This window comes from Myxine glutinosa, chromosome 6 (assembly GCF_964187855.1).
Source record: "Myxine glutinosa chromosome 6, kmMyxGlut1.1, whole genome shotgun sequence".
Classification (NCBI taxonomy): domain Eukaryota; kingdom Metazoa; phylum Chordata; class Myxini; order Myxiniformes; family Myxinidae; genus Myxine; species Myxine glutinosa.
In genome coordinates, this window is record NC_136266.1 from 120,070,969 (window position 1) to 120,085,729 (window position 14,761).

A 14,761-nucleotide genomic window follows, 5' to 3' on the forward strand; every position below is an offset into this window, starting at 1 on the left:
CTTTTATGACAATCTAGTGGAACCACAGGAATCTTCACAACAGCCGACCAGAAGCCCCGATACCAATAACACATTCACCATCTATTTGCGACTATCCATGTGTGGTTTGTGGCATCTGCTTGTGTAGCACCTGTTTCCGTCACGATTTTCAAAATGTATGATGCAGACATACTTGTAAACGAACGAAACCCACACTTTGTAAAGTCCGTTCAAGCAAATTTGCCCGAGTCGTTTCAAACACAAGCTTCTGGTCACAAACAAGTTCACCGCTCGCAAGAGAACACGAACTTCTCACAAAGTTATCAGAACTTCCGTGGATATGCATCTTGTATCAGAAAGCATGGAGTGAATATGAATGAATGAATGATCGTTTTAAGGCCATTTTTCCCCGCTAGAGCGGGGGTTAGCCTTGCGGGCCTCATGATAATCATGGTTCCCTGCTTGAGGCAATGTTTTTATGGCCGGATGCCCTTCCTGACGCCAACCCTTGGTCACGCTCTTACGATGCGCAGGGATACGGTGTACCTATTCGAAATCGGGGTACACACCGGGATCATTCATCCCAGCAAGCTGGTACTCAATTTGCCGACCTCGGAAGGATGACGGGCTGAGTCAACCCCCCTGGCGTTAATTCAGCGATCGACCGGGATTGGAACCCAGGATCCTGGGATCCCAAGCCGGCACCCTAACGGCTAAGCTAACACCAGGCATGGAGTAAACTTGGATAAAGGAGTGTCGATTAAAAAAAAAGGGAAACATCTATCCAGTTCCTTCACGATATAAAACATTATTTTTCAACCTTACAAAAATACAGTCGGAATTCTTCTTCGTTCGTTTGTAGCACAAGGCTGCGGGGTAGCATCATTGGCTGAGGGCATGGCTGTGCTGCTGATGCAATGCCTCTGTTGGTTAGAGCAGGAATTTGGAACTTGGCCACGGTGTCGGTGATAGGACACCATGGGATCTTTAACGTCCACCAATGAATGCCGTTAGACGGGACACCTGTTCAACGTCCATCCGATGGAGGGCACACACAGTGATGACAGTTTATAGCTGGGTCGAGATTCAAAGCGAGCATAAACAACTTGCAGGTGATTGTGCTTACCTCTCGGCCATCCTGTCAGCCCAGTTGTAATTGATACACAAACTCTTCTGCTCCCACGTTATCGGAAGTATACCTCAAGACAGCCTTGTTCCAGAGAGAATGAGCCAAATCCCCAGCATGGCCACAAACGTCTCAATTCATCAAAATGTCCACTTTCTGCAATATTTCTGCTTTTGGAATACTCAAAGCAACTCTGGAGGCTTTTGTTGGATTGCATCATTTTCCACAATAACCTTGGACTGTTGAAAATGCATGTTAGGACTTCCCAGCATACTTCATTGAACGTTACCGAGTGTAAGAAGCCCCTTGGTGGGGTTTAGTTCCCCTGGAAGGATCGTCATAGGTGTGTGTCCTTGCATTCTTGCTCCACCATAACATACACAGCAATTCAGGTACTCCAAAACTTGCACCTCAAACAGATTGACCAATCCAAAAGCAGACGAACACCGATAGATTTTAAATTTTTATTCCTTTGTATAATTTAGTTGTCTATAACTCATTAAATAAAAAGGGGATGCACGTGTGTGATGTTAGCCAGGAAAAAGGGGAAATGGTTTTTAGCCAAAAGAGAGAAGTTACGGTGAGGGAAGGCAGGATGTTGGATGTTGAAGAACACAATGGTGGAAAAAGCAGCGAATCACGTACAGGCGCGGCGGTGATGCAGGGATTGGGACACAAAGTACGAGATGAAAATACCACTGGGTGGACGCAGAAGCATTCTCTTCCAAGCAAATGCAGTGTTGGTCACTACACACCCGAAGAGAGTGCAAAGCGAGGGGTAATGTAGAGGTGGTGGTGGTGGTGGTGGTGGTGAATGCCCAGGGGCAGATGTGGTGTGCTCAAGTGTGCACTGTAATGTCCAGCACCTGGAAGCCAAGCTACCCCTTAAATCCCAGCCCACTGAGGACTGTGCAAAGGTCACTCATAAGATCGTGCAAACAATGGTATGAGGGGTAAAATTGGAGTTGATGAGGGTGGGGATGGGGAGGAGATGGTGGAGTGACCAAAGGAGTGAATTAGTGATAGGATGGGAAGAAAAAGACAGTGGAAAATAAAAATAAAAACAAGGTTCTTTCAAATAAGTCGATATCATTCCGTAGTCTTACTCAGTCCGTGGTTATCCATTGCTCTGCTTACCTCCCATCCTGGGCTTTACAAGAAAACAGCATAAAAGGGAGGAAAGCAAACAAACCCAAGAACAATGTTCCTGACATGACAGTCTGATCTGCTTCATGAGAAGGAGAATGGCAGTTCAGATTGGGCACATGAGCTGAGGAATGGTCAGAGGTAAAGATGGTAGAAAGCAAGTGGCTATAAAGGCTAAAAACACACGCGCACACACACACAGGCATACACTCACGCACGCGCACAGGCATACACTCACGCACACGCACAGGCATACACTCACGCACACGCACAGATACACATGCATACACTCGCACAGACACACACGCATACACTCGCGCACGCACACACACACACACACACACCCGTTCGTTGAGAATTACTGGCACACAAAGCTGGACAGTCCTCATACTGACCAACTCCCTTGCTGGCTACTTGTTTGTGAGGTCCGTAAACTACTTTGGACCTTAGGCATGATGGCAGACCGTGGTAGTACCAAGTTGAAAAGTTTTTATAATTAACGTTCACCTTTTCTGCACTGATTTTGTTTTACCACTCGTCTTCAAACAATCGTTCAACACACAACCTATTTTACAACTCTTATGAACCCTCTACGTGATTCTCCTCCATTTGCCACGATGAACAGCTCAGTGAGAGCTGGCACGCTCAGGGGTTGGGAACGCTTCATTACACCGACTGGTGCCACCAGGACGAAGGCGGAATCCATTTGTAGCTGTGCCTGGGCCCAGCCCCAGTTTGGATAGTGCAACTTGAGCCAGCTGCCGTGTTGGGAAGAGAGCTACGAGCCGCAAATCCCCGACGCTGGCACCTGGTGCCGCCAGGGTCGTCTCATCGCTTGGACTTTGTGAAGTATCACCATCTGGGTGAGCGGAATTGGGTGATACAGAATCATTGGGCAATTGTGCGTGTACCCAGCGGACCTTGCCACCCAGCTTGGCCAGCAAGGCTTCAGCTTCAGCTTGAGGAACACCTGCTGGGAGGTCAACTTCCAGCATTGAACTTCGAAAAAAATCTAGGATGGGGAAAAAGAATGGCCAATAACTTTTTATGCACATCTTATAACTTGCTGAGACCATAAAACACGTTTCAAACAAGATGTCATAATTTGATTTAAATTTTGAGAGAATGGCAAAGAGAGCACACAGATTGAGGGAACAAGGTATGAGAAGAAGAGATGGACTTCGCCTGAGATGGAAGGATTAGGTGAGGAGTGGAGATTAGGTGAAAAGTGGAGAGAGTTGGCTGGGGACAGAGGGGAGTGAAGGAGTATTGTACAAAAAAAAATGGGGCAGCAGCAGCAGCTTGGTACCATTAGGCCTCACCCCATGTGAAGGGAAATGAGGAAGAAGATGAATCGAGTCATAAAAGTGCCACACAAGATCACCTCATCACCAACATCCAGAAATGATGAGCTACAACTAACGTCATGTGACAGGGTGGCATTAATGCAGTACTTGCATTCTGGGTTTCCAACCCTGGGAAGGATGAGGTTCATACGACATGCCTTCATATAAAATGATATAAAACTTATTTGAATGATACAAAAACTGTCGCACTGTTATTTTTCCAACAGGATCAAAGGCTCGTGGTGGAGCTGCCACACACATCTCACACACGTGGACATGCAGACAAATACAGGAGGTAACACAAGGCTATTAGAGAAGAGATACACAGCCACTGAGCTTGGAGGAAGTGCCGACACTTCCTAGGGCACTCTGGGTACCAGCTATGCCAGAACGGTGCCGCCTTTCTCACCCACTCAGCTAGCTGGGCATTTCCAAAGGAGGAATTTCCTTCTCCCCATGAATGCCAACCGATGGGGACTGGCCGTGCTAGTATCCTCTTTAATACTAAACTTCAAGCAAGGAAGCAGCACCACATACAGTGGATATGCGAAGGTCCAATGAGTAGATTCTGCCCAAAGAGTGGGAAAGCAATCCACATTTTAAAGAGCTCAGTTATCCCAGCAAACAATTTATTCCACCACAGTGAAAGAGACATTGCAAATCATAGAAAGCAGCAACACAAAAGATTGCCAAACACTGCAGGCTATAGTTAAGAATGGCGAGGTACTTGATAGGAATCATGAAGTTGGCCAAAGGAGGAAATGGGGGAGGCAATAAAACAATGAATAGTTTTAAATACCTTAACTCCTTCAAAACACAATAAAGTGCACAAAACTAGAATATAAAAAAAACAACCCTTTAGAGGCCATTTTTCCCCACAGAGCTGGGGTTGGCCTTTTTCGGGCACCGTGGTCCCCTTTTTGAAGCAATGTTTTATGGCTGGATGCCCTTCCTGCCGCCAACCCAGTAAGTCGCCTCTTGCGACACCACAGGGAATTACCAGTGAACTGGTACTCAATTTGCCGACCTCGGAAGGATGACAGGCTGAGTCAACCCCCCTGGTGTTAATTCCGCGATCAACCGGGATTTGAACCCAGGATCCTAGGATCCCAAGCCGGCACCCCCCTAACCGCAAAGCCAACACCAGGCTTATTGCACAAAACTAGAATAAAGAGCAGATTTTCAGCAAGACATGCACACAGTTGGACTCAAAGAAGAAGCAGGGATCTAATGAGCCACATTTCAATGAGGGTGGAGGGGGAAGTCAGAGGCAATTTCCCTTGACCGGCTCCCATTAGTAGTGCCTAAAAATGTTGCATCGGGGAGACGTCACCATCAAGACTCACTTTCCACCAGAACCAAAGAAGACCGCGGTGTGCAGGAGAGATATGTAAAAACGACATCCTTTTGGACGGACGATTGAATGGAAAAACATGAAAAAGTGAATGGATGGAGAAATAACCAAATCTGTAACTCGGAAATTCCTTCGCAACACCAAACTCTAAAACATTGTAAAAGTAAACTAGAAAATATAATTCAATACGGACGTGCCGATGGATATGCCTCCACCCATATTACACGTCAAGCCATTGTCACCTGTGATCTGAATTAATGGTCACATGATTAAAGGTCACGAGAGAGAAAGAAAGAGGCGAGACAATCCAAGTAAAGGCGGATGCTTCAAACTCGAGCTATATTCTGCTAAATGATTATAAAAGGGCACATGACCTTTGACCCATTAAACCCAAAATTGAATCGACTGTTCATCTTTGCATTATAGTCTATACTTGTATCAAGTTGGGTTGAAATCCCTTCTGTGGTTCACAAGTTATTCCGGTAAAAAATGGATTCTCAATTAAAGATGGCATACCCTTTTACCTTTGACACATGATCTTTTGAACCCAAAATCGAACTAGTTCATCTTTGCATGACATTCTGTACTTGTGCCCAATTTGGTGTAATTCATTCAGTGGTTCTCAAATCAATATCGTGGTAACAAAAAAAAACCTGATGATAGACTGACAGACACCCCGAAAACATACTGCTGCTGCCCTTCGGTGTGGAGGCATAAAAAGGGGGAAGAAAAGTATAACTAAGGTTGGATAACTTGGGACAATGGAGAATATCCAAACAAACCATGTAGCCTCCCTATTGTTATGCAATTGGGCCTTGCTTTTGGCAGTCACTTTTGCAAAATTGAGCCCATATTGGTGAAATGGCACCAATTCAATGTCTCCATCGTTTCTGAGTTAACCGGTATGCGCATTCTTTGCCGAAAAGTTCACAAGTTCTAAAGCAAACTGAAAATGCGAATATCTCCATAAAGCTTGCCTTTTCATGATCACCACACACTCACATCGTAACTACATTGGGTTCAGCTTTAAATCACCACCAGGCGTTGGGAGGGGAACATCATGAACGGTTTCAGAATGAAGTCTGCTCTTCGCGAGACGCAATCTCCCTGTTTACCGTGCATGTCAGCTTTTTCTGTCTGCTTACACATACCTCGTGTACTCAGCACAGTCGGTTTCCATGTCCTGACTGTAGGTCCCTACTTATTCTGCCCACATGTTTGTTCCTTCCCAATTTATGTCCTAAGTTGTGCAGCAACTCCTCCAGCTTCAATGTTGTATCAACTTCACCCCTACATCATTCAACTCTCCAATGAACCTCAATCTCCACATAAAAATAATCGTAAAAATAGACAAAATGTGGGTATATAATGGACATGATGAGGATAAGCAAGTAAGTACTACGAGTTAGTTATATCCTCTTCGTTTATGTAAAAGTACACTGAGATCTAATATCCTTCTCTATAATATATGCATAAGCTCCTACAGAAGCCTGAGACGTCACAGAAAAAAGAAAGGTATAATAAATACAAGGTTAATAAATTCCCATAATTGTGCAACCTATTCATGAAAGCCCAATTACCCAGAAACTCCAGCCTGGAATTTGTTGTTGTAAAGATACAGCAACGAGACAAATGAAGTTAATTTGAGGACCGAGTAAGGAATCTTAAAAGTAAGGAAGGAAAAAAAAACAAAAAAAAAAAACGTACAATATACATATAAAAATATAAAAAAAGAATTTTTTTTTAAATATAATATATATATTATATAGATATATAATATATAAAGAGAAATAAATTATATTTATTATTTTTCACGAGTAATTTCCTACCTGGATCCACAGAACTAGAATCTTCAGAAAAGGCTTTTCGTGGTGGGCGCTTCACTCGTCCCCCAGCTCTGTTTGTTGTCTGCACAAGGAAAAAGATAGAGGGACAAAGGACTGCAGAAACCTGGATACATAAGTCTGTCCCACTTCATCAAGGTAGGTTTTAAAGGCCAATATTTTAACACGAATGTGTGTTCACTACAGTCTATTTTTGAGGATAAAACAAACTCGAAAACCGTTTTCCATAAAATAACAATTATGTCTCTTCTAATGGAATTGTAGATGGTGGCTCGCAAACCGAACCTCAAGGCGGTGTACAGAAGCGTTTTTTAAAACAATAATAAATACAAGGCATAGGGAGGTGAAATTCTCTGCACATGATGTGCAACGCACACAGAATGAAAAACCAGTGTTCATTTAAATCCGTACGATGTCTAATAAATAAAGAAAATAAAAACATCTGACACGAGGCCGAGGCTTCAGACTGTGGCACACTCACAAGGCTGCCCTGCCAAATAAACTGTTGCACAACCTGTCATTTTTGCCGGGATTTTTACAAGTTCAGAATAATGACCGTCATGTCATGTTATGACTAATTAAAGCAGAGCAAAAGGGGAGGAGGAAGACTGGATGGCCAAACTTTTCATAAATTCGCACCTGTTGACGATGCATGACAAATGGTTCCTTTGGGCAAGTCATTCAGCATCTTAGGGCAAATAAATTAATCAGGGTTGAGGATGATCCTTTTCATTTACTAGTACACCTGCTCCCTAAGGGAGCGGTAGGAAGGGTCACGTTATTATCCTCTCTGGGGTATGTAGATTACAGTAGATCTAGGCTCGGGCCGGTTCGTCTGTGGGAGACACAATAATAAGCATATAATGCTTAAAGAACATCAGGTTTCCTCCCTTTCAGTTTAGTGTTAACATTATGCTAGTGCTCTTATCACTTTTGTTATTGGAGGCAGCCTTGGAAAAAAAGCCATGATAAGCTATTTATACATGTCAACACGGATTTCGCTCAAGGCAGTAAGCTCCCGAGGGGAGGGGGGAATAAAGTCGCTACAACCTCCATTGTGTGACCCTTAATCCTCTTGTCAAGGTTGGTTGAGCTTAGAAAAGTAAGGACCGGATTGTACCTTGATCAGTCAGACAGACAGACACCAAATTGCATATTTTAGTTTGATGAAACTAGCACGAACAAATAAAAATAGCTTTTTTTTCATTGATCCACAAGTTCACTTGATGGAAAATGTATCAAAATGTGCATCGTGGCTAAAGCTGTGACCACGGAAGTCCGTTGGTATGGTGGGAAAAAGTTTTCTTTTCACAACGTTTTTTTTATAGTTTGCAACGTCTTGTACAGATCAATCAGCACAAAATATTGACAAGATATGTTATTCGCATACCAGGGAAAATACAGTCATGCCTTCTAAAGATCCTTTTTAAAAGGTCTGGCGACAAGAATTTTTTTGGGATGGGATTATATAGATTTTAAAGAAATAAATGAAGAACTGAACGTGGTTTTTAATTCTAATTATTTTTGAGGTGTTAGAGTTAAAAAAGCAAACCCATCAGTTGGTCATGATGTCATCTGCGTGATGTAATCAAAGGCAAGGTTGTCTCCGCACGCAGACTTGTCAGAAAGTGAATTTGACGGATTTTTCTGATCAAGAATCCTTTGACAGTCAAAATCATTATGAAACTACCCGCAGCAAAAAATTTAAAAAAAACCGCAATGACGTGGCGGGCCAAGTGGGTAATAAAATCTCCGATTTATTTGGTGAGTGGGGCCAATCGAGCATAAATTGACACACAAAAACATTGATAGCATCCTTCAAAGATACTGTATTTATTCCAAAAAAGAGCAATGAAGTGTTAAGTGAAGCAACATCTATTAATTAAACCAAACATGATTTTCTGTGTCTGTGGCCCTTTAAAGGCCAATTTACATTTCGTACAGTTGGCCACCAACATTCGTGGGGGATATGTTCCTGGAAAATGGTGCGAATGTTGAATGTGCGAATGTGGGGGCATTGTTTGAATTTAACAGGGTTCACATGGTTTAGGCTCGTGGAAGAGCTATGACACAGAACAAATCAGGACACAACATAACAACGGGAACAGAAGGATAAAGGGAAAACGCCAACAGGATGGTGGCAGAAAATCAACGGAGACGCACAAACAAGGGATGTAGGTTATGATGAGGGGTAAGTGAGAATGCAAAGGGTGGAGAAGATGGATACACAAGCATCATTTTGGGAGGGGAGTGGGGTGGTTTAACAGTTGTTGAAAAGGTCATGATTTTGGATGAGGAACTTGAGACGTGAATGTTGAGATCAGACATTTAATAGAAACAGGAGAAAAATTGGCATGAACTTGGCCCACATTTTTGTGTGAGATTTTAAAAAAGGGGGCAAATTACAGGTTCATATCAGGGGCGGATCCTGGAATTTCAAGACGTAGGGGGGCACGAAGTCATAGCACCAGGAGGTGGGGGGGGTGAAGGGGGATTGGGAGTCCTCCCCCAGGAAAGTTTTAACAATTGATCGTCAGAAATGGCATTTCATGCGTTCCTGGAAGTTTCTGCAGTTCGTTGCGTTCTTCCCTGGTCCAACAGTTCAGCAGATTCGCGATGACTAATGGCCAGATCGACGAACTGGTGAACCGACTCGCCCAGCTGTTCCTTCTGCTATAAAATGATGAATTTTGTATGTGTGTGTGAGTATGTGTGTGTGCGTGTGTGTGTGTGTGTGTGTGCATGCATGCGGTATGTTTTTTGTGTAGTTCTACTGGAGCTTTCTGATGTGGAATTTCTGATTTGTGTAGTTCTTCCGAAATGACTGCTATGATCTCCTAAGTTAATTAGGCTAATTAACTACAAATAATCCGGAAGAATTCCCATGACGAAATTTATGCGACGAAAGCATGGTGTTTTACCGTCGCACTTGGAGTGTTTTATAATAAAGCAAAAGTGATTTAAAACCTCTGAGTGTTGGTAAGCTGCCTGGAACTTTCCTTATTCAAAATAATCTGGACATGAGGGCCGTTCCAGGATATTCATAGCTTACAATTTATTGTCGAAAATCCGAAGGGGGGGAGGGTGCGCACCCCCTGCACCCCCCCCCCCCCCATCCCCATCCCACGATCCGCCAGTGCATATTCAAGAAGTACCAAATATGATAAAGTTGCTCTACTCTCCTCCACCGGTTTAAAGCTTCTTCAAAGAAGAAAATGAGTGAAGGAAAAATCAGGAAAGAGGAAGGTATTTGCACAAAACCTATTTAATTGCTTGCTTTAAGTCTACAAGACCTCTGCATGGTTGTTGCTGTTGTTGTGGCTCTTGTTGGGGGTCGATTTTTGAAATGTGCACCCTTTGGTCGAACAGCTGCCAGACCCCATCTACACTTGCCGCTTGACTCCACCCACCATTCCATCCAAACAAAATAACGGCCGCCATCTTGGTTTTCTAGTGAGACTGAGACATCAGGTCTGTAGGCCTCTGCTCTGATTATGCACTGCCCTGATTTGTTGCGTCAGATTTCCATTGGCTTTGTTTGGGTCGAGTGTTACTCATGGCGAGGGACCTCCCAAACAATCTAATCATACGTCGAATAAAGATTATTAGCAAGGTGTAATCAAGCTCGTCAGCACACACGGTAAGTGCCTCTCTAAAACCGTTCCTATGGTAATTTTGTGTTAAATATCATCCGATTTCCATCAGCTTTGTTACTCATGATGCGGTTCACATGGGTCTTTTGTTAGCTCTTCCATAACTGAGTAAAATATGCTTCACTCGTGACTAAAACTGTGTCACCACTTAGCGAGTCGTCTGCTCAATTAATGTGTTCTTTTAGAAAGTTTTCCCCATAAACTTTTGTGTACAATTTATTTGTTCCATGTAAAATAAATGTACAGCAAACAAAGCATGAATGAGGTGTCACAATGTCCGCCCGTAATTTGTGAACGCATAGGGACTGTTCAAAAATTACGTAACGTCCAGGGGGTGTGGGTGGGGTGGAGGGGGGGGGGGGGGGGGGCAGAGAGTGCATGTCCAAAAGTTACAGAGCGTTGCAGTGGATTGGTAGGGGGGGGGGGGGGTGTTTCCAGGGGCGTTATGTAGCACAAATAACCCATGACTATTTCGTTTGCCTCAACAATACAGTCACAGTTTTTACATCCGCATCTTGCATAATAAAAATAGGGGCAATACCCCTAGTGGGGCAGCTTAGGTAGTGGATGGGTACATGCCGGATAAAAGCACCAAAATTTTATCAGGCAATCTTCAGGGTCCCAGCTATGATTCTATAACCGGCGCCAAGCGATACGACCACTCTTATCTGAAATTTTTTATTATTTGTGAAAAACCTTTTTGAAAATTTTGGGGAAAATTTTTTTTGTTTGTTTTTTGGAAAAGAAATGTTTTTATTGCAGAAATGAGAATCTTTTCCGAACATTTTGGTGTAATTGTTTTTAAAATCGAACATCTAGAAGTATTTTAAAACAATATTTGAAAATTAGGTGTCTCGGGTGCATTCTCTCAATTTGGAAATGGTTCTTGCAGAGTTTTGTGGTTCTTGCACAAGGATACCAATGAGGTCTGACTTCTTTCCTTGGCGCAATTTTCCTCTTTCAGATAGAGAAGGGGGTGCGCGGATGATTTTCATGCTGGAAGAAGGTTCCCATATCTGTATCCCTGTTCTGAGAAACTATGTACAGACGAGAGAAGAGGGACACATCATCTTTCAACAGGGAAACATCCTCTGACTGCTTCCTCTTCCCCTTGGATGGTGACCTGAAGAGAGGCAATGAGTTCCTCTTCACGGGCTCATGGATGGACTGCCTTCGTTCAGTGATGATAGCCTTGTTGTAGCTGTCATACTGAGCCTTTCCCACTTCTTCTATGGTATGCACAGTGTTGGCCACAGATTCTTCAGTCACATGCCACTTGTCGAGTGCATTCACCTCGCTTCTTTCATCTAGGAACGGGTTGCTCATCTCGTTGATAACTTGAATAAGGCCCAGTGTTTGCTCGTGAAATGTCTTCTGCGCAGACAGACCTTATTCGTGGTGCTGGCGTTCATCTTCTGAGATGGCAGTGTACTCCCGCTCAAACTCAGTGAGAATGCGTGCCTGCTCAGGTCCGGCGATCATCCACTTCTTGAAGGCTGGTGGGTTTTCAGTCAGGCCGACTGCTCCTCCAGGGCCCTTCACAAGCTCATTATTTTGTTCATGGGCTTGGTCGATCGGAATGCTGGAGAACCTTCTGGCTGTCTTCTGAACAACCCAGTTGCCTCTGACAATAAACTCCTCTTCGATTGTTGGAGGTAGGCTCTCCATGTCGTGGATGTGGATCGGTACCCATCTGGCATAATTATGGTGGTCAAGTGCGAAGAACCATGGTGCCAGGGCTTTCAGAGACTCGACATACAGGGGAAAGTCTCCTTCTCTGTGAGCGTGAACGAAGGTGAGTCCCAGGAGCTCAATCCTCAGGATGGTGTCCCAGTACTGAAAGGTTGGACTCTTCATGATCATGCTTTGTTTCCAGTCCTCTTCTGTCCTATCTTCAGTTGCTGCACCAGCAGCTCCCTTCAGGTAGGCATCATTTTGCAGCTTGGAGAGTGCCAGAGCGCTGACTTGGTGGGCATGCCTGGTTCTCGTCAGGTGTGATGCCTTCAGGAAGGATTCAGCTGTGCCAGCAGAGGCTATGCCTGCCTGGTTTATTGCTGTCGCAATACCGACATTGCAGGTATTGTTCCGTCTAGGTAGTCTCTGCTGGCACAGCTGAATCCAGATCCGTCTAGGTAGTCTCCTAGTGTCTTCCACACCGCCATCTCCAGGTGGAGTCCGCCGAACATGACAACATACTGGTCTTCACCGTGTGTGGTAGGCCAGTGCCACTGAATGAACTTGGCAAGCGCATACAGCGGAGCATCCATTGCTATTATTGGAATCTGTCCAGGGTTCAGGAACTGTGTAGATTCACGGATGACATCCATTCCATGCTTGATCATTGCAGGTGTGGCTGCCTTCTCATTGAAGAGAGGCAGAAGTTGAGTGATGGCAGCTTCTACTTCTTGAGCAGGACTGTTTTGAAACGAGGCATGGTAGGCAGACCAGACTATACAATCTCTCTTGACCACCTCTTCTTTTGCCATGCAACATATAGCAACATATAGCAGATATAATTTCAACATATAGCAGATTTAATATAATATGCATGTAATTAAATAACAAGTACAAAAAGTTTTAATTAAAACAAAAGCCGCGTCGATGTTACACAATGCCTAGATGCAGCTGTGCCTATAACGTCGATGTTATAGGCACAGGACATTCGTATTGATTCGATTACTTGATGTTATTTTTGTGCAAAGTGAAAATATATCTCGGCAATTTCCCATGTGTGGCGACGAATTTTTAATATATCTTGGCATTTTCCCGTCTGTTATTTCAGGCGGTGTATGACTGACCATGCCGCGATTTAAAAAAAAAAAAATCTCGGCAATTTCCCGTGTGTGGCGACACGTGAACGAAGCTATGCTCCTCTCTCCACATTATTATGACGACGTATAAATTAAATATTTCATCGTGACGATTGTCATCAAATGGACGAATTTTTAATATATCCCGGCATTTTCCCGTCTGTTATTTCGGGCGGTGTATGACTGACCATGCCGTGATTGTAAAAAAATATATCTCAATGGACTTGAAGTTACAGGCCTTTGAGAATTCATTTCGTTCTATAAAGGGCAACTTTCATCGGATTTTCTTCCCGTTTTTTTTCAACCGAGTCTAAAACTATGTTAGCGACTGTGAAAAATGAAATGATATATCGAATTTGATTTGAAATAAAACTGTGTGAGAGAGGAAGGCACCACAGGCCTACAAAACAGGCCTCAAAGCTATGCGAGTTAATAAAATGGTGGATATTTGTTTATATGAAGCCTCTCCCAAAATGGGTGGAGCTATGGTTCCCAGAATGGGTGGAGCTTTGAGGTTTTGTCTTCTCTGCAAGAACAAGAAGAAGAAGAAGAAGAAGGACAAGAAGAACAACAACAACAGCAGAGGGCACTCTATTAGCAGCGTCTGCGACGCGGCTAAAAATATATAAATGTCTATTGTGCATGCATCTTGCTGTTCGGATCGTTTGGTGCCGGTTCTAGATTTGAAGCTTAGATGCTGAGGAATATGCACCCGAGACACCTAATTTTCAAATATTGTTTTAAAATACTTCTAGATGTTCGATTTTAAAAACAATTACACCAAAATGTTCGGAAAAGATTCTCATTTCTGCAATAAAAACATTTCTTTTCCAAAAACCCCCAAAAAAAAATTTTCCCAAAATTTTCAAAACAAATTTTCACAAAAAAAAAAAAAATTCAAATAAGAGTGGTCGTATCGCTTGGCGCCGGTTATAGAATCATAGCTGGCACCCTGAAGATTGCCTGATAAAATTTTGGTGCTTTTATCCGGCATGTCCCCATCCCTTTGAAATTCGGTGCGAAGCTGCCCCACCACCCAGGGTGCTCACCTGGTAGAATGAAGCAGTATACGACACTGACTAAAGGTATTTTAAACAGCATCGCGGTAATTAAAACCAATTTCAATGGTTGCTAGCAGACAGGGCAGCATGTATAATCATACTAAAGTAATCACAAGGCTTAAAACAAAACAAACAAACAAACAAAAAACTATTTTAGGGGGCAACCCCCTTTCACCCCCAAAATAATAATTGGCATGAGTACAAACATACCAATTATCATTTTAGCTTTGAAAAAAAACTTTAAAATCTGTTCAGGGTGCTAGCGATAACTTGCCTACTCGTCGTGAAAGGCACCGTTGGCTATTGAATGTCCACCAATGTCTCCAAAGCTGGCAGACGGGTCCTCAGACTCAACATCCTATTGATGGATGCGCACATTGATGATGTATCACCTTGCATGTGAAACACTAGTGTGATAGCTTATAGCTGCGTTGGGATTTGA

General features: G+C 43.4%; 1 protein-coding gene across 5 annotated transcripts in view; it reads right to left on the minus strand.

The window, feature by feature from the left end:
- Positions 1-1,555: 1,555 nt before the first annotated feature.
- Positions 1,556-14,761, minus strand: part of LOC137430240 (cAMP-regulated phosphoprotein 21) — a 247,709-nt gene continuing 234,503 nt past the window's right edge. For all 5 annotated transcript variants that reach the window (XM_068120950.2, XM_068120952.2, XM_068120951.2 and 2 more), the window contains 2 exons: positions 6,781-6,859; positions 1,556-3,263 (listed from right to left, as the gene is read on the minus strand). In XM_068120950.2, the coding sequence (XP_067977051.2) occupies positions 2,878-3,263; positions 6,781-6,859 (465 nt within the window). In that variant the 3' untranslated portion in view covers positions 1,556-2,877. The remainder of the gene's footprint in view (positions 3,264-6,780; positions 6,860-14,761) is intronic.